Source organism: Macaca thibetana, chromosome 16 (assembly GCF_024542745.1).
Source record: "Macaca thibetana thibetana isolate TM-01 chromosome 16, ASM2454274v1, whole genome shotgun sequence".
NCBI lineage: Eukaryota > Metazoa > Chordata > Mammalia > Primates > Cercopithecidae > Macaca > Macaca thibetana.
The window spans coordinates 14,822,574-14,847,262 of record NC_065593.1 but is presented as its reverse complement, the minus strand read 5'-3'; the positions used below and the strand labels follow the sequence as shown (position 1 = coordinate 14,847,262).

Genomic DNA, 24,689 nt, shown 5'->3' with positions numbered 1-24,689 from the left:
CCAGTGAACCCCAGTGCTGGGCCAATGGGTTGGGCTGATGGCCACAAGGGAAGTAGGATGGTCCCAATATCCGTAACACGTCAAAGGGAAAGGGCTGACCTGGACACTAAACCCCTGGTTCCAGCCCCTGCACTCCCACATTGATGTGTGATCTGAGGGGGGGGTCCCTTCTGTGCTGTGGCCTCAGTTTCCCCATTAGTGCACTGAGGAGGGAGATACAATGTTCCCAGGCCCGGTCAGTGCTGGTACCTGGCAATGCAGTTTCTTCCAGTGTAGATGCCATTGGGTTTCTCATTCCGCTGGTCATTTTTGTATCAGGTGAGGTGGGCTGGGGTGGGGGATCATGACGGGGGTTACAGGCAGAGGAGGGAGTACAAATGCAGGAGCTCTCAGGGACAGAAGGCTGCCCAGGCAGCAATGAGACTCTGACACCCACTGCCCGGCTGGTCTCTGCAGGGAGACACGGAGAAGGTCACCTGTGAAGACCTCCACGCATGCAGGAACCACTGGACTAGACATCCATGGCAGCCAAGGAGTCATCTGAAGGACTCATGGAGGGAACCCAGCGAGCTTGGAAGGCTTTGGTGCAGGATGACTGAGTCGGGCTGGGTTTAATGGTGTTGGCCTCACCACAACTAGAGAGTTGGAAATGTTGAGGCCACAGGGTGCCAGGCCCTGCTCACGTGGAAGACAGAGACCACACCCAGGGTCAGGGTCAGGGTGCAGCCTGGGCTGGAGAGCAGAGGGCAGGGAAGCAGCCCCTCAAGGGATGCTCAGAAGCCCATGACCTGGCCCCAGACACAGAGCACTGGCTGAGCTGGGCTGTGCTGGACCAGACCCCTGGGAGAGAGAGAAAGGATGGCTTCACCTCTCACTGCCTTGTGCCAAGGAAACACACAAAGGCGTTGGTCCAGGGAAGAATGGAAAGGAGGTCAGGAGTCGGCAAATCAGAACTAAAGAGGATCCCAGCAGCCTGTGGGGCGGATCCTGTGGCTTAGGAATGCAGATACTCTGGAAGAGGGCAGATGGGAGGGAGGCTGCAGAGATACATGAGGTCCTGTAGGGTGTGTGGAGAGGCAGAAGATGGGAAAGACAGGGGAGAGTCTGATATCCTGAAAGAAAGGGAGAAGAAAAGAAGGAAGTGGCCGGGCGCAGTGGCTCACACCTGTAATCCCAGCACTTTGGGAGGCCAAGGCAGGCAGATCACTTGAGGTCAGGAATTTGAGACCAGCCTGGCCAACATGGTGAAACCCAATCTCTACTAAAAAAAAAAAAATTAGCCAGGCGTGGTGGCACATGCCTGTAATCCCAGCACTTTGGGAGGCTGAGGCGGGCAGATCACTTGAGGTCAGGAGTTTGAGACCAGCCTGGCCAACATAGTGAAACCCCGTCTCTACTGAAAATACAAAAAAAAAAAAATTAGCTGGACGTGGTGGCACACGCCTGTAATCCAGCTACTTGGGAGGCTGAGGCAGGCTGGAACCCGGGAGGCGGAGGTTGTAGTGAGCCAAGATCGCTCCATTGCACTCCCGCCTGGGCTACAAAGAAAGACTCCATCTCAAAAAAAAAAAAAAAAAAAAGGGGGATGATGAGAAAGAAAACACAGGGCCACCAACACGGGAGGAGTGAGAAGTGGGGCCAATGTCACAGCAGAATGAGCCGTGAGATGGGAGGGAGAGGACGGAGACAACTGAGGGGTCAGGGAGACAGCCGTCAGCGTGAGAAGCACTGCAGCTGCTCTCACGGACGGACGGCAGGTGAGCAGGGCCCGAAGGGATGGAGCTGACCCTCGCGCCACCCACAGATGCCTCTGTCGTCAGCTGGGAACGCAGAGCCCTGATGAACTGCAGAAATGTTTTAAATGAAAGTCTTCCAAGCATCAAAATATTGAAGCCGTTGTTGTCTCACTGTGGGTTAGTTGCTATGGAGAAATTCAGCCCCGGCAGCCACTCTAATCAGACGCCCATGGGAGACAGGCCCCAAATGGGCTGGTTTAGGGCTGGCATCAGGGAAGGGGTTCCCCGCCCAGAGCCAAGAATCGGGGGGGCTCAAGTCAGAACAGCTCCCCACCTCCCAGTCACGCTTCCTAAAAATCACCCAAACTGAGTCTTCTCCATTGTTGGAGGCACAGAGCTGATAGGGAAACTGAGGCCCAGAGAAGATGAAAGACCTGCCAAGGTCACAGAACTAGTTGACGGCACGGCTAAGACCACATCCCAAGTGCCTGCTCTTGGTATAGATGTCTTCCCAGCATGTAGTCTGTTTCTCTTCCAAGACCCCGTTTGCCTTCTCTGCTCAATTCCAGACCGACTCCACCTTCCCGTGCCCGTGCACCTGCCTGGGTGCTCACGCCTCTGAGCCTTCGCTCAGGCTGATCTCTGCCTGAAATGCCCACCCCATCGGATGCCCCTTTTGTTCAATCCCAGTGTCAACAATGCCCCTTGCTATGTCGTGGATTGGCCATGATGAGATGCAGAGGTCATTTCCCCACCTTCCTTGTCTCTCACCTGAACACTGGCAACAGTCTTTCAAAAACTCTGACCCTCCCTGCATATATGAGGCTCATTTTTTTTTTGTCTGAGACAGAGTCTTGCTCTGTCCCCTAGACTGGAGTACAGTGGCACCATCTCAGCTCACTGCAACCCCTGCCTCCTGGGTTCAAGCGATTCTCCTGCCTCAGCCTCCCCAGTAGCTGGGATTACAGGCACCCACCACCACAGCTGGCTAATGCTTTGTATTTTTAGTACAGATGGGGTTTCACCATGTTGGCCAGGCTGGTTTTGAACTCCTGACTTCAAGTGATCCACCCACCTCGGCCTCTCAAAGTGTTAGGATTACAGGCGTGAGCCCCCGCCCCCCGGCCGAGGCTGATCTTAAGTTGCACCGGCTCACAGGTGCATGCAGCATCTCCTCTCAGACCCCTCCCCACTGCCTGCCACCTCCTAGACACTCGGCCTTCCTCCAGTTCCTGGAATGTTCCTGTCTCTCCTACTTCAGGGCCATCACACCTGCTGTGCCCTTTGTCTGGAAGGTTCTTTCTTCCTCTCTTCACCTTGTCAATGTCTTCCTCCTTAGCTCTGCAGAGAGAGTGTTAACAACCTTCTCACCATGTTAAATTAGGTGCCCCTCTGACGTCTCTTTTCTCTTTTTTTTTTTTTTTGAAACAGAGTCTCACTCTGTCACCCAGGCTGGAGTTCAGTAGCACGGTGTCGGCTCACTGCAACCTCCGTCTCCTGGGTTCAAGCAATTGTCCTGCCTCAGTCTCCCAAGTAGCTGGGACTACAGGTGCCCACCACTACACCCAGCTAATTTTTAAAATATGTTTAGTAGAGTTGGGGTTTCACAGGGCCACCTGTTAAGGGAACACACATGTTGGCCAGGCTGGTCTTGAACTCCTGACCTCAGGTGATCCACCTGCCTTGGCCTCCCAAAGCACTGTGATTACAGGCGTGAGCCACCACGCCTGGCCTGACTGTTCTCTCTTACAACAGCTGGCACTTCTACTTAGCGGTGGCACTTCTACTTAGTGGCGATGCTCCCCGTTCGTCATTGTATTTTCCTGTCCTGTTCTTGGATGTCTGCCTCTCCTGCGAGGCTATAAGTTTGATGAGAGCAGCAACATGGCAACTGATTGCCACAGGATCCCTGGCACCTAGCAGAGTTCCCGGCACATGGTAGAGGTTCAGCAAATATTTCAAACAGCGAACAGGCGAAGGCTGAGCCCCTGCTCTCGGCACACGCACAGGATGGGTAAGTATGGAGTGTGGAGCTGCAGATACCACGTCTGAGTGGGGAGGGATGCGAACCCCCAAACGGGATCCTCTTCTTGAGGCTTCTAGGAAGGTCACCCAGCCAGTGATGTGAGATTGGGGTTCACTCACCTCTGGCATCAAAGAATTCATCATCTGAGCTCTCCACGGAGTCGCTGAGGACATTTCGAAGGTGCCAGGGGGCACCGCCGCCCGGGGGAGGGCCACCTGTTAAAGGAAACACATCTGTTAACCAAGCCTGAGATGGTGCCCCAGTACGAGGGAGGTGACCCAGGACCCCCCACCCCAACCGGACTAAAGGCCAGTTAGCATCCTGCACATCTGTGCCCTCTCCCTCCGAGGCCTCAGACCTCATAGAGACCTCCCTCTCCTGTGCTGTCATTGAAGCTCAAAAGCTTCTCTGAGTAAGCACAGCAGAGCAGGAATGAGTGTGCCCATTTTGCAAGTCCTAACACCGAGGCTGGTGGTAGTTAAGAGCCTTTGCCAAGGTGACTTTGCCAAGCAGTGTCTCAGTCAGCACAGGGGAAGCTCTGCTGTATTAACAAATGAGCTCAGACGTTTAAACAGCAGTGGTTCATTTCTCACTCACACACAGGCTGGAAGGGAGCTCTGCTCATCATGGTCACTCAAAAGTGCCACCACTTTGTAATGTCACCAGCCCAAAAGGAGACATCAGGTTCTATCCAAGCAGGGGAGAAGGGCTCAGAAAATCTCACCAGTCTTAAATGCTTCTGCCCAGAAATCACACACTTCTGCTCACATTTCACTGGCCCTGGCTACCAGGCACACACATCCTGTCCCTCAGAGACCTGCGTTCTTGTATCAGCAATGCACCTGCCTCAGTTTTTCCATCTGTACAATGAAAATCCTGGCAGAGACTATCCTTTGAAACTCTTCTACTCTGACTGATATTGGAGGAGTCCACCCAGCCAGCAGTAGCTGTCAATAAACAAGCAGGGGGTAGACATCCTCCCCAGCCACTGCCAGGTGAGCTTGATGGTGCAGTCCTTAGAGATACCTGCTACAGTCCCAGTTCACCACACCCCCTACCCTGCAGGATGCTGGCACTGCTCCTTGCCCTGAGTCCAGACTCCAGAGCATAAACTGTTCCTGAAGGGAGAGGGCCAGCCCAGGCCGTCCAGGGACACAGCCCTCCTGCCTGTCATTCCTGCCTGGCCCACCACAAACTTCCAAACACACACCCAGTTTGTGCTTCATGGCTTGGAGCCCAGTGAGAAGCACATTCTGAGACATCAAAAGGACAGAGGTTATAGTGAGCACCAACTCAGTGGTCACCTCTAGGTACAAGGCTGATTCCCTAAGCTTCTGATCCTCTGCCTCCACCAGTGTGAGCCGAAGTCCCACCCTCGGGCCCTGGATTTACTGCAAGAGGGTCTGAGAGTCCAGATGTACCACAACTGTGTGTTCCTAACATGGATACGGGACTATTTTCCAAATGCATGTGGAGGACATTCTAGCTATTGCAATAAGACAAGAAAAAAGATATGAAAGGGATATAGATTGGAAAGGAAGAAATAAAATTGTCTTTATTCGCAGATGACATGATTGTTGTCTATGCAGAAAACAAAAAGCCTACAAAATCTATGTTAATAAAAACCATCAGAACCAACAACTGAGTATAGCAGGATTGTAGGATACAAGATCAACATGCAAAAGTCAATTGCATTCCTAGATACAAGAAATGAACTGAAATTTGAAAATGATAATGCCATTTAAAATAGCACACACAAAATACTTAGGTATAAAGCAAATGTATGTAAAAATTTCCGTGATTCAAAAACTACAATCACTTAAAATTATTCCTGAATTATATTAACAGTATATTTTCTCAATCAACAGATACTAAAGGTATAAAATCTATCATATCTACTATATTTGCATACTATGTGAACATGCTATATTAATATACAAACCTCCCTTGCTATCCAAATCTTTTCCGTTCCTAAGAAGAAAGAATTTGGATAGTCAGGAAAGTCCTATTATCCTCATCTGTTCAGCTCCTGAGTTTTAGATAGTAAGAAGCAAGAGTTTAAGTAGCAACGGAGTCCATTGAGGATTTATCTGGATCCATTTCGTTCCTGAGTTTGAACAGCAAGAGCCCAGTGAGAGGCTCCTCTATGCCGTGGCCTTAAACATGCACGATTTGGATCCATCTGAGAACAGACAGAGGCATTCTCTCTGATGACATGTGCAGGGGTCCAGGGGGAGGTCTGGGGCAGAGGGAAAAGCTACAGGGAGACCAGTTAGCTCCATTTGAGGGAGCAAGTTCTCCCAGCTACAGGTGAGCAGAAAAGGAAGGGGCTGGTGGGCATCAAAGGGGGCCTCTCATTCCACAGACACTGTGTTGGGTACGGGAACACTGTGGGGAATGAAAGGACAGGATTGGACGCTCACAAAGTTTACATTCTGCAGGCGGGGAAGGAAAAGCCAGCCTGGGTCAAATAAACAACCCAGATAATTTCAACCTAAAACCTCTCCCTTCCTACACTACGTCCTCCTTCCTCAAGTGTCTCTTATGTGGTAATTACAGCCTAAAGAATAGACAGGCTTGAGCGTGTGGATCTCTACATCCACGCAGAGAAAATGGTGGGGAAACTCAGCCTCGGACATCAAAAGAACTTTGTCACCTATTGTAGTTATAAATGCTGAACTAACGCAATGTCTCCCATTTATTATTGTGACTCTCTTTTGTGGTTAAAATATACATTTAGATTTCTTTTCAAATGCATATTTTATCTTGTTTACTATTATTCTACTTGCTTTCAAAACGCATACCTGCCTTGGTGTTTTGTTTTATTTTGTTTTTGAAACAGAGTTTTGCTCTTTTCGCCCAGGCTGGAATGCAATGGTGCGATCTCGGCTCACTGCACCCTCCACTTCCCAGGTTCAAGAGATTCTTCTGCCTCAGCCTCCCAAGTAGCTGGGATTACAGGTGCCTGCCACCATGCCTGGCTAATTTTTGTATTTTTAGTAGAGACAGGGTTTCACCATGTTGGTCAGGCTGGTCTCGAACTCCTGACCTCACGTGATCCACCCACCTTGGCGTCCCAAAGTGCTGGGATTACAGGTGTGAGCCACTGTGCCCCGCCTCGCCTTGGTTTTTAAATGTATACTGGATACAAATCTTCCCCCACCAGCAGGGGCTGCCCCACAAACTCCTGGAAAGGTGATGGGGTGTGGGGAACCTCAGTTATACACACTTGTATAAAAAGAACCTGTAAAAACAGATATGTTAAGATGGAACATGGGAACTGTTCCCTGCATCTCTTCCTCCAGCATGCAGATTTTTTGGCAAACAACAAAGGTCATATTTCCAACAAGGAGAAGAGCAATGGGCGTGTCTCAGGAGGGGTTAGAGGGAAAGACCTTTGTGGAAAGGTGTCAGGCAAGCAGAGGCCTGAATAATGAGAAAACCCAGACATGCTAAGCATGTGTATGTCTGTGTGTGTCTGTGTGTCTGTGTGTATGCACATCTGCTCATGCACACACATGTGTGGGATGGACCGTGCAGAATCCATGGATAAGAGCCTTCTTGGATGAAAGAACTGCAAGGGTAAAGAAATTCCTACATGAGCTTGGTGTGTCCAAGGGGCAGAAAGAAATCCACGTGGCTGGGGCCAATGATTGAAGGGGGACGGGAATAGGGGAAATGGAGCCTGACCAGGTAGGGTAGGACCTGTCATGGACGGAAGCTTGGAACCGGTGAGTTTTAAGGCTCCTCCCACTGCCCAATCTCTATCACCTGCAAACTTCAAGAGGAAGGGAATACAGATGCCAAAGACTGTCACAAAGCCTCCTGGGGGAGAGGAACACAAGTCAGATGTGCTGGAGGCCATGCAGGTTCCTGAGAGTCAGAGCAGATGGGCTTGATGACCCCAGAACAGGGAAAGGCTCAGAAGCAGCGTCCTTGAGGCGGGTCCTTGCCCTACGCTTCTCTGCATTTTCTGGGTCCAGCACAAAGCTCCCACACAGAAGAGGGCCAGGAAGTGTTTGACAAACAAGTAAATGAATAAAAATGATTTGCTTGGTGAGTACAGCGTGCCAGGCAGTCTGCTAGCTGCTTTTCAGACATTAGCTAAAGTCATCCTAACCAAGCCTAGCAAAGTAGATATAATGAATCCCCACCTTACGGCTAAGGAAACGGAGCCTCAGGGATGTTTCAGGAAGGCATTTCCTCTGCAGTAAAGCTCAGGGTGGGGGACCTCAGTCTCCTCCTCTCTCCATTGCCTGCTCTCTTGGAAATAGCAACCCTTCTACCTGCTGCTGGCCAGCTGGGCAAGAGGCCAGAGGCCTGCCCCTGGCTCCTCATGGGGGCCCCAGTCCTGGGGGGCTCAGCTGTCCCAGTTCTAGAACCATCTGCACATCAGCTCTACAAATCAATATCTGGGTATCCTTGTGTCTGTGGGAAAATCTAAATGGATGTCGACATTCCTACGTAGAGGTGTCTAGTGTTACACGAGCATCTGTCCCTGTGTCTGCGTGGCTGTTGTGTGTGTGTCTGCCTGCATTCCTCGGAGAGTGTGAGCCTACCTACCTGCCACCCCGCTTCCTAATACTGTTCCTAAGAATCATGCATGCATGCCCAGTCCCAGAATTCTCTCCCTCTCTCCCTCACACACAAAGTACACCAGCTCCAGCCACGGGTGAAAATTTAGTAGAGGTTAGAACACGGGCTTTGGAACGACACAAATCTGGTGCAGTGTTACCACCTGCTAATCTAGGACCTGAAGCAAGTTAACTTCACTGAGCCTCGCTTTTCTCATCTGGAAAACGAGCATCATAATCCTCACCCCACTGTTAGGAGATTTAAATGACATCAGCCCCTACAGCGTCCAGTCCACTGCCTGGCACTTGGAAACGGTGGCCTTATCAGCTACGGGACCAAGGATTGAGGCAAAGTAAGTCCACCTGAGGGGCTTCCAGGCAGCCGCCAGGGGCCCTCCCCAAGGCCTCAGAGCTCTATCTGTGTCCTCCAAGGCCCAGCCCACCTCCTCCTGAAGACCCTCCTTCCATCCACCTTCACGACCACATTGATTTATTTTTACTTTTTTTTTTTTTTGAGACGGAGTCTCGCTTTGTCGCCCCGGCTGGAGTGCAGGGGCGCGATCTCGGCTCACTGCAAGCTCCGCCTCCCGGGCTCACGCCATTCTCCTGCCTCAGCCTCCGGAGTAGCTGGGACTACAGGCGCCCGCCACCTCGCCCAGCTAATTTTTTGTATTTTTTAGTAGAGACAGGGTTTCACCGTGTTAGCCAGGATGGTCTCGATCTCCTGACCTCGTGATCCGCCCGTCTCGGCCTCCCACAGTGCTGGGATTACAGGCTTGAGCCAGCGCGCCCGGCCACTTTTTGTTTTTTAATTGAGACAGGGTCTTGCCACGTTGCCCAGGCTGGTCTTGGACTCCCGAGCTCAAGCGATCTGCTCACCTCGGTCTCCCAAAGTGCTGGGGTTACAGGTCTGAGCCACTGCACCCAGCCCCACATTTATTTAAAATGTGAAGTCAGGATTAAAGAGAAGGGGAATATCCCAACCCTTCCTCTAGCAATTTAGAGAGAAACAAATGACCCTTCACCCCAGCAATGCCAGCACAGCTCCCAGCTGGGCCGCTCAGTGGGAGGGGCTGCCGGAAGCCATCCCCACTCCCTCTCCTGGCCCCGATACCCCCCAACTCAGGTCCAGAGTGGTCTCCGGGAGCTTGTCATGGGTCTGGATCTCCCTAGCATGGGTGCAGCCAAAGACCCCGCTCAGGTCGACAGCTCCTCCTGACCATCTTTCCCACACAGGGACGTAGGAATAGGCAGACAGACAGACATACAGGCAGACACATGGACAGGCATCTCCTATGTGTTCTCCTCTATATCAGGGACCCCAAGGCAGCCTCAGCCCAGAGGCAGCGTCCTCAGGTGAAAGAAGATGCCACCCCCGTACTCAGGAACTCTGTCTGAGGGGAAGACGGTTCACAGTGAGGAACGCCCTGACCGTAAGATGCAGAACAAAGGTATTGGCCGATGCTTCCTGGGCCAGACCTTGGGCCAGATGGTGCCCAGGAGGAAGGAGTAGGGGACAGAGCTGAACTGGAACAGTCCCTGCCCTCAGAAGTGCCAGCCCTGGGGGCACAGACCTATACTGCTCCCTGCACAGAGCACGGGAGGAACAGAGGAGCAGGCGGCCTGGCCCGTGCGAAATTCCACACCCGCAGTGTCTGTCCCGTGGCAAGTGGGAACTGCACCTCCCAGAAGCAGGGACCGGCTAGGGTGCCCAGAGGGTTTCTGGGGGAGGGGAAGACAAGACGAGCCTCCAGGGAAGGGGTTGGCAGGGTTGGCCAGGCTGGGGCAGGTGGGAGGAAGGGAGAGACATAGGCCAAAACAACTGAGCCCTTTCCAGGTAAAGCTGGATCTAGAACTTTCTCCTCAAGGGTAAGGAGCATCAGGGAAAAGGAGGGCACATGGGTGTCTGCTGGCAGTTGTGACTCCAGGGACATTCAGATAACATGTGCAATTTCCAGACCTCCAGGGAGGAACAGGTGCCCCTGAGCGAGGCCCTGGTGGGTGCACAGCACTGGGCGGGCACCTGTACCTATTGGCCTGTGGCCACAGCTTCCAGGCCCAGCCCTGCCTATGGCTATATCAGAAGCTGCAGCCTGCCAATGCTGGATGGACTTAAGCAATCTGTGCCTCAGAAGAGGAGAGGGAGCCAGGCATGGTGCCACACACTTGTAATCCCAGCACTTTGGGAGGCCAAGGCAAGAGAGGATTGCTTGAGCCCAGGAGTTTGAGACCAGTCAGGTCAACAAAGTGAGACCCCATCTGTACAAAAAAATCAAAATAAAAAAAATAAGCCTGGCAGGGTGGCATGTGCCTATAGTCCCAGGTACTCAGGAGGCTGACGTGGGAGGATCACTTGAGCCCAGGAGGTGGAGGCTGCATTGAGCCATCATCATGCCACTGCCCTCCAGCCTGGGGCGCAGAGTGAGCCTCTGTTTCAAAAAAATAAAAATAAAATAAAAAACAGAAAAGGAGAGGAGCCAAGAGTGAGAGCAGTGCCTGATGGCAGGGCTGAGGCTCATTTGAATGGTCTCTCTCTCTCACACACACACACACACACACACAGACACACACACACACGGACACACACACACACAGATACACAGACACACACGCACACAGACACATACACACATGCACACAGACACACACACACACACAGACACACACACGCACGTGCGCACACAGACACACACACGGACACACACACGGACACACACACACAGATACACACACAGACACACACGCACACAGGCACACACACGCGCGTGCACACACAGACACACACACAGACACACACACGGACACACACACACACAGATACACACACAGACACACACGCACACAGGCACATACACACACGCACACAGGCACACACACAGACACACACAGACACACACAGACACACGCACACACACACACAGAGACACACACACACAGACACACACAGACACACAGACACACACACACACACACACACACACGCACTTAGAATCACACTTCAGTGCTCTCAGCTCTGCCCTGGGGTCCCTGAGGTCCAAACACAGAACGTGGAGTGCAGTGCTTCCTACAGCCTGGCCGAGGCTCCCTCGGACAGGCAGGTGACTGTCAAGCCCCACCTCCCGTCTACCTCCTCCTCCCTCGAGGGAACCACCGTCCCGCTGCCACCTGACTGCTTCCCACCCCAGTTCTGCCACTTACCGATTAGTGATCTTACTAAATGACAGGAAACCTTCTGTGCCTCAGTCTCCTGCTCTGTAAAATGGGGAGGATAATCATGCTTACATAGTGTCGCAGTGAGGATTACATGAACAAACACTTTAAAAGGTTCAGCAGAGTGCCTGAGACTCCATCAGTGCTAGAAAAGGGTGTGTTAAATAAAATAATAAATCGTGATTCTCCAAGAGCTTTTCTTTGGTTCTTTCATCCGCGGTAGCTTCCAAGGACAGGCCCCTCTCCTTCTTCTCAGGCCCCTGGAATGGGAGCCTCTCCACTCCCCAAAGGCTGGAAATGCTTGCCCCTGCCCACACTCATGGGGCCAGTCCCTCTCTCCTCCCTCCCATCGCAGCTCCCTGGGGCTTGCCTTGTCTGCCCCCTAAACTTGAACTACTGCTGGCCAGGACTTGCTCTCCCTCCCAGCCTCTCCTTCCAGCATCCTGGGCTTCAGCAGCACATTGCCACCAGGAGGGCCTTCACGCCATGCTCCTCTTCGTCCCCAGGCCTTTCCTCCTGCAGGTCCTGAAGCCTGAAATGTCTTCTATCTCCCCATCCCACCCCCAATTCCTATTGATGCTTGAAGCATCAGCTGAAAGTCCTTCTTGGCTCCTGAGGCCAGCCCGGGCGCCTGTCTCCTTGTGTGTCCTTCATGTCCAGCATCTGTGTCCCTCAGAGTCCCTATTTACAGACTGGGTCCAGGCCTGCCTGCTTCACTGGGCTGTGGTTTTCCCCTGGGCAGACACCTGGTAGGAATCCTCTCTAGCTCCTATCCTCCGCCAGGTCAGGGCTGGGCACGGGGAAGGCTCTGGTCAAGCTCAGTGTGGCCCGGCACAGGGGAGATCTTAGCAAGGCCCCCTCTCAGGGGAGCATCCCTGAGGGAATGTCCTCAGGCTTCCTCTCTGGATCAGGGTGAATTTGGAGACCAGACCAGTCCAGGGCCAGCCAGCCCATCCTCAGCCTTGAAGTAGGGCTGTCCAGGGAGAGATGAGAGGCCAGGAGAAGCTGCTTCCAGAAAAAGGCATTATTGAAGGAAACCAGTGCTGGTTGGGGGTTGGTTGCTATAGAAACATGTCCTAACTATCTCCCAAACTGCTATATGTGCCACTGATGAGCTCATGTGCTCGTCTGTTTCAGGGGACACGCCAGGAGCCCTGGAAGGGCCTATCCGCCCGAGTACGCGGCATCTGGAGCCAACATCCTGGAGGAGCCAGGAAGAAATCCAGCTTCCAGGGCAACCTGGCGGGTCCAGCCATCCACCAGGAACGCGCTTAAAGACTGAGGCTGACTTCAGGTTGTAGAATTGTCCTGAGGGCAGCTCAGGTCTGAGACTAGCCGTGGCCCAAACCTCAACCTCAACCACAGCCTCGACTTTCGGTTCGGCCATAGACTGAGTTATGACCATGGCCACAGGCCGTGCCACAACTCCTGTCTCAAACCACACCACGAACCTGACCACAGACCCAGCTTGACTCAGTCACAGACCAACAACACTACTAGCCACAGACCAAGCCCTGACCCTGGCCACAGAACGGCCCCCAGCACAATCACGGACTTGTATCAAATAACGTGAAAGATATGTTCACTCTAAAGTCCGTACAGGGCGGCCACGGCGGCTCACGCCTGTAATCCCAGCACTTTGGGAGGCGGAGGCAGGTGGATCACCTGAAGTCAGGAGTTGGAGACCAACCTGGCCAACAGGGCGAAACCCCGTCTCTACTAAAAAATACCAAAATTAGCCAGGCATGGTGGCGCATGCCTGTGATCCTAGCTACTCGGGAGGCTGAGTCAGGGAGAATTGCTTGAACCAGGGAGGTGGAGGTTGCAGTGAGCTGAGATCGCGCCATTGCACTCCAGCCTGGGTGACAGAGCAAGACTCCGTCTCAAAAAAAAAAAAAAAAAAAAAGAATAATTCTGTACGGCATTGCAAACGGTTGCCTGGGATTTCCACAGCCTCCGCTGCCTGTTGTCATCATGATAGCCCAGGGAGGTCAGTAAGAAAGGACTCAGGATTCTTGTGGACAGATGAGAAAACTGAAGCTCAGAGAAGAAAACTGATGTGCCTCCTGTCACGCCGCCTGTTTCTAGGGGTAAGGGGGGTCTCCAAGCAGGGCACAGTTGGCCAAACCAGTTGCTCTGGGGAAAATGTGCTTTTTGAAGACCTGCTGGTATGTCATAAATATGCCACTTAAATACCCATTAATTACCTTATTTAGGAGATAATTAGTGATTAATAGCTTTGGCTATCTATTGTACTTTCATTTGCTCTGCCAATTAGGCTCCCAACAGTTCTGAATTATTTGGAACAATTCTCCCAAGGCCCAGCTGTCCCCCCTATGTCCCGCCAGACTCTTGTTCCATAAGGAGGAGGCTCTCTCCTCCCTCTAAAACGAGTTCCCCATAGCACCTGCCACTGTGCCACGACAGGCTCTGCCACCTGCAGGCTCCCCAGGAAGGCAGCCCGAAAGACAGGACAGCGGGAAGCATTCCTTCTGCTCAACCCAGGACCCCCTTGCAGAGAGCTGAGAACAGGGACTCAAGGTCCAGGCACCTACCCAGGCAACGGGAGGCCAGGTTGGAATCAGACTCCTCAAAGGATGCTGGGGTCTCTTTGTTTTTTTTTTTTTCTTTTTAACTGAGTTTCACTCTTGTTGCCCAGGAGTGCAATGGCGTGATCTTGGCTCACCACAACCTCCGCCTCCCGGGTTCAAGCAATTCTCCTGCCTCAGCCTCCTGAGTAGCTGGGATTACAGGTGCCCGCCACCACGCTCGGCTAATTTTGTATTTTTAGTAGAGACAGGGTTTCTCCATGTTGGTCAGATTGGTCTCAAACTCCTGACCTCAGGAGATGTGCCCGCCTCGGCCTCCCAAAGTGCTGGGATTACAGGCGTGAGCCACCGCGCCCGTCTGGGGTCTCTTTCAAAGACCACCACCTCAATGAAACGGCCAGCTTTTTGAGAAGCACATCAGAGGTTGCCATTAGCCTGGAGCAAACAGTAGGAAGGTAGCAGCTCCCAACCCATGCCAGCAAGAGCCAACGTGACCCCCTGCAGGTGATTCGACTCATACCACCTGCCACTCCTGAACTGCAACTGAGCAAAGATGGAGCCCAAGGTTGCCTCTGCCCCCAGGCCCCTCCATTTGGTGCCAAAGCACAGTGCCAGGAATTGCCAGCCAGAGCCCCAGAGGCGGAGCTCTCATCGCTGCTCCAGATTATACTATGCAAGAAGGAAACACAGAGGCTGCGAGGGATAAACACACACACACACTCGAACTGGGCAGTAATGGGAAAGCTGAAAATAGCTCTTTTTACCACAAGGGATGATTCCAGAGTTGCTCGGCTGGGACTAGCCTCATGGGGGGCAGGAAGTAGGAGCAAGGGGAAGAGAAGGAACCCACAGGGGTGACATCGGGGCCAAAAGGAGTTCTGTGGAGGGTGGTCATCTGGACCGACCCAGAACAATCAGAAAAGGTCAGTGGTGCACGAGTGAGGTGCGGCCACAGACACTCAGAATCTCTGAAACACAGACTCTAGAACAAGTAAAAGCCTTCCAGTTGCCAGCCCCGAGAGCTCACAGTCCCACATCCTGCACACCTAGGTCTCTCCCCGAGGAGGGCAGGAGTGCAGGACGTGACGTGCTCTGCAAACACCCAGAGCCAAGCAAACACGGTGTCAGCAGCAGACAGCTCAGAAGAGGCCTCTGGGATCCACCAGAACTCAACGCCCCTCCCAGACAGAGCCCAGCGCGTTTCTATTTTTGCTTTCAACCCTTGTTTGGCATCCCTGCTACCAGCTAACAGACGGCTACTTCCCCTCCTTCCAGAAGAATGGGTCATCTGGGAAGAGGAACACCTGCTCGCTCGCCTCCCATGTCCCAGGTCTTCTAACAAACAGGCTGACCCTCCCAGAGAGAGACGAGGCTCCCAACGCCCCCAGGAACCTTCCCCTGGTAGGTGGTTCACTCCAAGCTGTCTTGCTCACCAGCCCTGGAGAAGAGTTTCACCAAGACACCTAGAGAGAGCAGCTTCACAAAACCTGAGACGCCTGCTTTCCAGAGGCAGATGCAAACCCCCGCAGCCCTGGCCACACAGACTACACCCCATGGAGCCCCAAATTCACTCACACTGTGCCAACTCCAGCCACAGACTGAACCCCAACATGCCACACCCTGCACCCCATCTCTAGCCTCAAATCGAGCCCTGACAGTGACCACAGAGGCTTCCAGCCTGGCCCAGTCTGAGCTGTGGCCCCATGAATGTGTGAGCCTCACAAATCCAGCCCTGGGAGAGCCTGGAGGAAGCAGGTTGGCTGGGTGGGGCCGCAGTGCTGGGACCCAGCTCCCACTCCAGAGTCGTGGACACACAAGAGGCTCCTGCCCCCTGTCTACCCTCGCCACACACGTACCCGGTGGGGGCTGGTGGCCACACAGCTGTGCAGGCCTCCACAGGCACACGTGGGACCCTGGAGGTGGCATTTACCTCCGGAGTGACTCACTAAGCCTCTATTCCGTTTGCAAAAGGGGGTGCAATTTAGCATTTTCTTTCTCTTTAGAAAACAGGAATTTTAAAAGAGAGAGAGTAGAGAGAGATTTGAGGGAGTGGGCGGGGAGCTCAGATCTCATTTGATTTCCAAACTCATTTGTTATGCATTCTCTCCTCCCCCCTCCCACACCAAGTCCTTCCCCTGGGGACCCTGGCCACCCCCTTCCAGGCTCCTGGCTGCAGACCTGGTGATGGCCTGCCAGGAGGCACGTGTTCTCCACGTCCACGTCCTCAGCTCCCCATTGATTCACTGACCCTCAAGTCTGGGAGGATCAATGCAAGGTCAGAGTTGAGAAGGGGCAAGGCCTCTTCAGGACACAGTAAAACCCACAGCCAGGGAGGCCACCAAAAAGGAGAGAGCAGGGATGGAGCTGGAAAGAGCCTGAAGCTCATCCTGACCCCCAAACTCTTCCCTTTCACTTTTACAGATAAGGAAACTGAGGCCCAAAGAGGGCAGTTCAAGGTCAACCAGTGCCAGAGCCAGGGCTCTGCTTTGTTAGACAAGTTAGCTCCCACGAATACTGACTCCAGCAGTAGAAGAGACACAAGCTCTAATTCCAGCTTTGCCTCTAACTTTATGTGTGATTCCAGAACTAGACAGTTAACCCTTCTGGGCCTCAGTTTCTCATTCATAAAATGAGAATAACATTGGCTCTACCGGCCGGGCGCGGTGGCTCAAGCCTGTAATCCCAGCACTTTGGGAGGCCGAGGCGGGTGGATCACGAGGTCAGGAGATCGAGACTATCCTGGCTAACATGGTGAAACCCCGTCTCTACTAAAAATACAAAAAACTAGCCGGGCATGGTGGCGGGCGCCTGTAGACTCAGCTACTTGGGAGGCTGAGGCGGGAGAATGGCGTGAACCTGGGAGGCGGAGCTTGCAGTGAGCCGAGATCACGCCACTGCACTCCAGCCTGGGAGACACAGCGAGACTCCGTCTCAAAAAAAAAAAAAAAAAAAAAAAAAAAAAAAAAAAAAAAAAAAAAAATTGGCTCTACCTCAGAGATGCTGTTGAGCCATTGGACAGAAAAGCATGCTGAGAGCTGCTATAAGATCTGAGCCACATCGGTCCCAGCATGCAAACTCCCGATCCTAGGATCTCAGAATTCCTGGAAGGCAGCTGGGTCCTACCAGGAAGTCCCCAATCCCTAAAGCCTCCGTGGTCTCTGACAGTTCACTCTCTCTGTCCTTGAAGGGGAAAGGATGTCAGACCTCAGAGAAGGACCCTTGAACGAAAGGGTCTGGTCTCTGTCTCCCAACCTGCTTAACAGGTAGAACTGAGAGATCACCAGGCCACCTCCAGCCGTGAAGTCTCATATGAAGATGTACGTGAGAAAACATCACAGCTTCTGGCCAGTCTGACCCAGACATGGTCCAGGCAAGTGGCTGGGGCAGGGACACTGTCCAGCCATGTCCTCGTATTCTGTGTCCTGCCACACTGGACTTCCAAACACAGGTCAAGTCATAGAGGCCTCATATGGGAGATAAGGGGTTCCAGGCCCAGGGTCACAGGCTTGAGGTGGAACCTCTCTGTTTGAGCTGCACCATCCTTGGCTCAAACAAGGACACCACAGCCAGAACTGAGAGGCAACAAACATCTCAGGGTAGGACCTGCCGGGTCTGCTGGTGTGACAGGTGACTTCACAGAGGCCGGCATATTTGCTCAGGAACATGAGGCACATCGAAGCTCTAGTACACACCAGACTGCAAAAGAAAGCTTTTGAAAAGCCTGGAGTCTGGACACTGGCGTATGGTTTGACCATAGCCTTCCCACTGGGGACCAGAGAAAGTGAGTGTACCATCTCCTTGCAGAATGCAATGCCCGTCCCAAGATACACAGTAAAGCAATCAGTGCCCTAGGCCTGGGAGTTTCTCAGTCATGCCTCAAATCCCCTGGCAACTCCCCAAAGATTTAAGAATTCCAGCGTTGTCCAGTTGTGATGGCTCATGCTTGTAATCCCAGCATTTTGGGAAGTCAAAGCAGGAAGGATTACTTGAGGCCCAGAGTTTGAGACCAGCCTGGGCAACATGATGAGACCCCCGTTTCTACGAAAAAAAAAAAAGGATTAAAAAATGTTTTAAAAAAAAAAAATCTGCACTAGTCCCTTTTCCAAGCTTCCAGATGTTTCCTCCCCTGAGTGGAAACCAAGCTTCCTGATGTTTCCTCCCAGCCACTAGTCCCTGCCCCTGGGAGCCACAGAGTAAAGGGCCCAGGAGAAGGTCGGTCTGGCTTTGGGAGGATGTGACAGCACACACCCCACTCCAGGAGGACCCCAAAGGAGGCTGACTCAGCAGAGCAAAGTCCACACTCTGGAAACCCAGGCTCTGCCATCACCTTCTTCTGTGACGTTGGCTAAATACCTACCCCTCACGGGCCCTCAGCGACCCATTGTTAAGGAGGACTTGGAACATGAGTATGGAAATGTTCGCTCCCATCCGAACACTGTAGGATCATTACTTTACTGACTCAAATTACTAGGTTTGCCACATGGAAGCCTGCCAGCAATACCCCTCAGAGCAGAGGCTAACACCTGAGAGGAGAATAAACTGGTTCCTCCGGCCCGGGAGGCCCAGTCCCGTGGCCTCGGCTTTGTCTCTGCAGACATTCCTGCCCCAGCCTGAGAGGTGCCAAGACCCTCTAGGCTGCTCACTCTGCTCCTGCCTAGCCTGAGGACCTGCCCCCACCCAAAACTCGCATTCTCCCAGTGGGAGAGAGGGGCAGCCTGTTGGGGTGCAGAGGGAGGGACACAAGGAGGTAGACAGGAAGGGAGGGGCAGTGTGGCTGGCAGGCATCAGAACCAACCCTTCCCAACAAAGGCTGCTCCACCCGGCTGGCCTCTCTCCAGCTTCCCAGGAGCCCTCACGTCCCAGCCGGAGGGATCTGTCAAAACACCCAAGTCATACCCCGGCACTCCTGTCTTCATGCTCTTTGGAGTTCCTTTTGGCCCTCTGCACTCTTCCACTCCAGCCAGACAGATTTCTTTACTCTTGGGCCCTTCCTGCCCACCCTCCACGCCTACCCATAGCAGTCCTTCCACATTTACACATGCGCCTCCTCCCTTCCATCCTCCTAGCCTTTGTTCAAGCCATTACCCCCACCTGCACGCTGGCCCCTGGCCACCTTCCTTTTCTTTTCTTTTTGAGACGGAGTCTCGCTCTGTCGCCCAGGCTGGAGTGCAGTGGCACAATCTCGGCTCACTGCAAGCTCTGACTCCTGGGTTCACACCATTCTCTCACCTCAGCCTCTCGAGTGGCTGGGACTAGAGGCGCCCACCACCATGCCCGGCTAATTTTGTTTTTGTGTTTTTAGTAGACACGGGGTTTCACCGTGTTAGCCAGGATGGTCTCAATCTCTTGACCTCGTGATCCCCCCGCCTCGACCTCCCAAAGTTCTGGGATTACAGGCGTGAGCCACCGCGCCCAGCCCCCTGGCCACCTTTCTATCCAAACTCTGCTAGCCTTTAGGGCCCATCTCCCAGAGAAACCCAGCCTTCATTGTCTCAAGCCACCCACTGGCCTCTCTGCTCCATGGGGAGCTGTGTACTGTAAATTATCCCTTCCTACACAGAGCTTCTGAATCCTCCCCACCCCTGCCCCCACCTCCCTGTCGCTGGCTAGACTGGGGCCACCATAAATGATACCTGTCTGTGTAACTGAAACCTCCCCTAGAGATTGAGAACTGGAACCCATCTGGATTCATCTTCTCAAGATTTATCTCATCTTCTCTGGGCCCTGATAACAATTTCTCTTGTACCTGGATTTTCCTGGCAGTGTGAAAGTCCTTTCACTGCCTCCCTTTAGCTCTTGTCTGACACAAGCCATGTCACAAATCTGGCACAGCCATGACCTGCTGCTCAGGCTGTGCACTGCACAACTCCAGGGGTATTATTCACTAGACCACATGTGATGACCTAAAGTCAGGTACCATGGCAGCCCTGGGGCCCAAAGCTCTGTCTTTTCTCTCCGTGGGTGATCTACTGGCCAGATTCTAGAGGGAACACCTCGAAGGTCACGGCGCAGACCCCTCACTCACAGGTCAGGTGCCACAGCCTCCACTCCTGGCCTTTAGCTGCCCTTTGTTCCCATGTCACCCCCCAGAGTGAAGGCCTGATCATTCCTGCCCATCAGTCTGCCCATCCGAGGCAGGTGGTACTGAACAGCCACCCCTCTCTCTGTTACATGGTCTCCTTGGGCCTCAGTTTCCCCAGCTGTGAAGAAAGAGACAGGTTCCTGACCTCCAAGGGATCCCTCTGTTCTGAAGCTCACCAATCTATTCTTCACAGATGTTGCCAATTGCCAATGGGGAATATGTGATTCTCATGCCCACATTACTATGTGTTGTTTTCGATTCGATAGGCTTAGGAGCCTCAAGAAGAGAAGGGAGGCCGGGCACAGTGGCTCACACTTGTAATCCCATCACTTTGGGAGGCTAAGGTGGGCAGATCATTTGAGGTCAGGAGATCAAAATCAGCCTGGCCAACATGGTGAAACCCCATCTCTACTAAAAACACAAAAATTAGCCAGGCGTGGTGGTAGGTATCTGTAATACCAGTTACTCGGGAGGCTGAGGCAGGAGAATCGCTTCAGCCTGGGAGGCGGAGGTTGCAGTGAGCCGAGATCAAGCCACTGCCCTCCAGCCTGGGAGACAGACCGAGACTCTGTCTCAAAAAAAAAAAGAAGAAGAAGAAGAAAGAAAAAGAGAAGGGGCATTTACAAAATGCAGAGGAGCCTGGGACAGCTGAGAAGGGAGAGGTAACCAGACTCCTTGGGGTGACTGCTGAGTGTGGGGGGCAGGAGCCCAGGCACTGGATCCACAGACGTGGTGAATCTGTGTTGCCTCGAGGGAAAGGGCCAAGCGTGAAATTGCAGCAGCAAAAAAAAATGTTAGAACAGCACGAGGCATCGATGCTCAGAGCAGGGCCGTTTTTCCACCTGTCACTGGAACAAATTCCCACAGACTGTCAGCCCAGGGACCAAAGGACCCATAGGCTCAGGCAGAGGGACTGAGACTGGTACCCCCATTTGGTAAGGGGGTCACCTATCAGGGCAGTGACGGACAGAGTCCTTCAAGTCCAATAGACCTGGCTGTGAGTCCAGGCTCTGCTCAGACCCTCTGAGCCACCTTGAGACTGCTATTTCTCTGAGTATCTGTTTCTAGATGTTTTAAAAGGGGGAGAGTCGCAATTCCTTGCTCCCAGGATCACAGTGCAGTGACGAGCTTAGCATCCTGCCTAGTACATAGAACAAGCAGTACATAGAACTGTTCACTGCTGTTGTGAAGACAGTGTCCTGGCAGGTGACCTGTGCTCACGGCGTCCAGGTGCATGCACGCGCACACACACACACACACACGCACACACAGAGTAGGGCAGCGGACGGAACACACGCCCTGCTACGGGCCATTTTAAGGAGTCGGGGTGGGTGAGGACCCAGGCATGGTGGAGGGAAGAGGGAGGCAAGAAGCCTTTTTCAGCCTCCCTGGCGTCATCTCACAGTGCCTCCCTCAGGAGGGGAAAAGGGAGGGGAGTGAGAAGGCTGTTTAGCTGTGTTCCATACTGGCTGTGTCTCACACAACCGGCCCCACCCCGACAGGGGTGACTCCCTGGGGACAGAATGGGAGTGCATTCTCAGGCACCTAAATCTTACAGACTCAGTGCCTGCACAGAGAGACGGGTCCCCAGCCCAGGGTCCCAGGCAGCTTTCGTGCGTGGGGGTGGATTGACACACAGCCTGGTGGTATTCACACCCAGTGTGCATACGGGTGAATTCACACCCATTCCTTCACCGTCGAACCCGGTCCTGGGGGACAGCATGGCACCTGCCAACGTCACGGGTTGGTTGTGAGTTCACGGTAGATTCTCACACACCAGCCTCACAAGAGGCACTGCCGAGACCAGGCTTGCTGCCGCCTACTGTATGGCCGGCCCTGTGGGCACAGCTATCCTCCACCCGCCTCCCAAGGCACCATCGGGCCCAGAGTGTGCCCGATGAGTCACGGGCCTGGGTCTCCCCAGCATGGGCGCAGCAGGGGGGCTGAGTCCGCCTGAGCCCCGGTGCCCAGTTCAGGGTCTGGCACAGAGCAGATGCTAGTGAATGAACGTCGGGCTGGATGAATGAACGAATGACTAATGCCAGCTCCCTCAAACCACGGGCTACACCTTCTGAGCCTGGGGGAGGGCAGAGCCCACGGGACCCCAGAAGAGGCCTCCACAGCCGAGGCTTTGGGTCCCAGGGTCGATGGGGGAGGGGGCGGGGCGGCCAGCTGCCGGGGCGGTGCGGGGCTCCCCTTCTTCCCGAGAAGGAATCTGGGTCTCTGGACTGAGCTGGTGACGGGGGCTGGGGCGGGGGGTTGTGGCGTCCTGGATGGAGAGAGCTGCAGGACCAGGGGGCGCGTCCCGGTTTGCGTTGGGGGTGTGGGACGAAGCGGCGGCCACGGGACATCCCCTTCGGTGGGGAAGCCCGGGTCTGCCCGGGGCCTCCGGAGGGTGCAGAGGGCTCCCAACGGCGGGACTGGCCCGGGGCGCCGCAGACCTGGACCTTTCCGGCGGGGCCCTGGAGAGGGGGACGCAGTGTCCCGCGAGGTGACCGGGGGCGCAGGAAGGACTGGGGGCGCGCACAGCCCCCTCTCCACGCGCAGGAGGTCCAGCCCCGCCACCGCCCCCTCCGCCCTCCCAGGACCTCCGCCCACCTGCGTGAGGGGCTCACCTGGGCCGGCGGCCCCTCCTCGAGACGCGCGAGTCCCTCCCCCGGGCCCCGGCCCTGCCCTCCCCGCGCCCGCCCTCACCTGCACGGCCCGCCTTAGCCATGTCCCGGGCGGCGGGCTCCGGCGGCGCTACCCGCGCTCCTCGCGCCTCCCGGGCCCGGCCCCGGCCGCCTCCGGCCCCGAACGGACTCCGAGCGCCGCGCCCGCGCCCCCGCCCCGCTCGCCTCGGCTGCCGCCACCGCAGCCGCCGCCGCCTCGCCGCTCCCTCCCGCTCCCTTAAAGGCGCCGAGCGGCGGCCGCGCCCCCCCAACCCCCCGCGCCGCCGGGGAGGGACTGACGAAGGAAGGCGCCCAACGCCGCCCCCGCGGGCCCGCACCCCCGCCCCGGGCCGCGGCCGCCGCGCTCCAGCCCGCTCCGCTCCGGCCCGCGAGGCAACCGCAGCGCGCGAGGGGCGGCAGCCCAGGGGCGCAGAGACGCGGAGACAGCCCGAGACACTGCGGGCCGGACAGAGACGGGGCCCTGGACTGGGAGAGGGGCGCAGAGACTGTGAGACAGCGCTGGAGAGAGACGCTCCTAGGGCCGGAACGCCGAGGGAGAGGGAGAGAGAGAGAAATTCAGAGGAGACCAGAGACCCAGAGCCCGGCTCCGGGAGAGAGGGACAGAGGGAACGGGGAGAGGAAGGAGGACAGGGACCCAGGGAGGCTCCCACGAAGCCAAGAGGAAAGTCGCTGTGGGATCAGAGACAAGAGAGGGACCCCCTCCATCAGCCCCCACTCCAGGGGCTCTGAATCATTTATAGCGTCTGACCTAACCTCAAAAGAGAAGGGATTCCCGTGATTTTAACCCTCAAGGGGTAAGTAAAACACTTGCACATCCACCTGGGTTCCAGGCTGGGGCAGGCTTTGTGGACCCCAGTGGCCTGGTGGTGAGCAGTACCCGCCTTCCACTTCCCAAACCGGGATGCAGGGATGCTAGTGGACAGGCCTCGTGGGCCACGAAGATTTGGGTTATGAGCTCTGCTTAGGGGCAGCAGGGATCCACAGTCCAGCCCCAACAGAGGGCAGGAGATGGCCAATCGTATTTGGCGGTGCCTGAGAGGTAGCAACCTTCCACTGAGACGGTGCCCTGCCTCCCCCCGGAAACTGGTAAGGCTGAAGCCCAGTTACCGTCTATATAGCCAGGCACCCAACCCACCCTGTCCCACTCCACTTAACAGGGAAAAGGTCAACTGGAGAATTTCATCCATGGTCCAGGCTCCAGGGTCGCGCAAACTCCTCTATGGAAACAGGGCACACATGGGGTCAGATGGGGGCTCTCAGTCCAGAGCCTCCCCTCCTCCTCTGGGGTTTTGACTCCATTCACAGGATTCCTGCTAAGCAGTCCTTCAGCTCCTGGTTTGTTACCTCCAAGGACAGGAAGCTCAGTATCTTAAGTGAGAGTTCTTCCTTTTTTAAATTTTTTTTTTTTTTTTTTTTTTTGGGCCAGTGCTGGCATTAAGAATGTTCTTACTCGCTTGAGCTGAAATCTGTATCCCACATGTCCCATCCATGAGTTCTGCTCTGCCTTCTGACACCTCACCCGCCAAAACCAGGGCTTCCCAGGGCCCTCTACCCAAACTCCCTAGTACGGCTTCACCCAGGGAGAACCACCATCCAGGTTTGCCAGGGTTCATCTCCCAGGAAACCCAAGAGTTCCAAGAGCTCTGGATCCTAGAGCCAGATGACAGCACCAACTCCAATAGATGTGGAATTTCCGAAGCTCTGGGCTCCTGGATCCAACGCTGTTCACCGGCACCTGCCATTGGTCACCAGCTGGGAGAGCAGGAATGGACTCTGCAGCCTTTCCCCACTACGGGGATGGGAGTGGGGATGAGAATAGCAAGGACTATTGATTGGACAG

At 54.5% G+C, this 24,689-nt stretch overlaps 2 protein-coding genes across 6 annotated transcripts in view; one reads left to right on the top strand and one right to left on the bottom strand.

Annotated features, from left to right (window-relative positions):
• Positions 1-23,038, bottom strand: part of PITPNM3 (PITPNM family member 3) — a 103,308-nt gene extending 80,270 nt beyond the window's left edge. Inside the window, exons 1-2 of the mRNA XM_050765257.1 lie at positions 22,872-23,038; positions 3,882-3,977 (exon numbers count right to left, since the gene is read on the bottom strand). Of these exons, the coding sequence (XP_050621214.1) occupies positions 3,882-3,977; positions 22,872-22,893 (118 nt within the window). The 5' untranslated portion in view covers positions 22,894-23,038. The remainder of the gene's footprint in view (positions 1-3,881; positions 3,978-22,871) is intronic.
• Positions 1-24,689, top strand: part of TXNDC17 (thioredoxin domain containing 17) — a 997,418-nt gene that overhangs the window by 888,873 nt on the left and 83,856 nt on the right. The window lies entirely within an intron of this gene.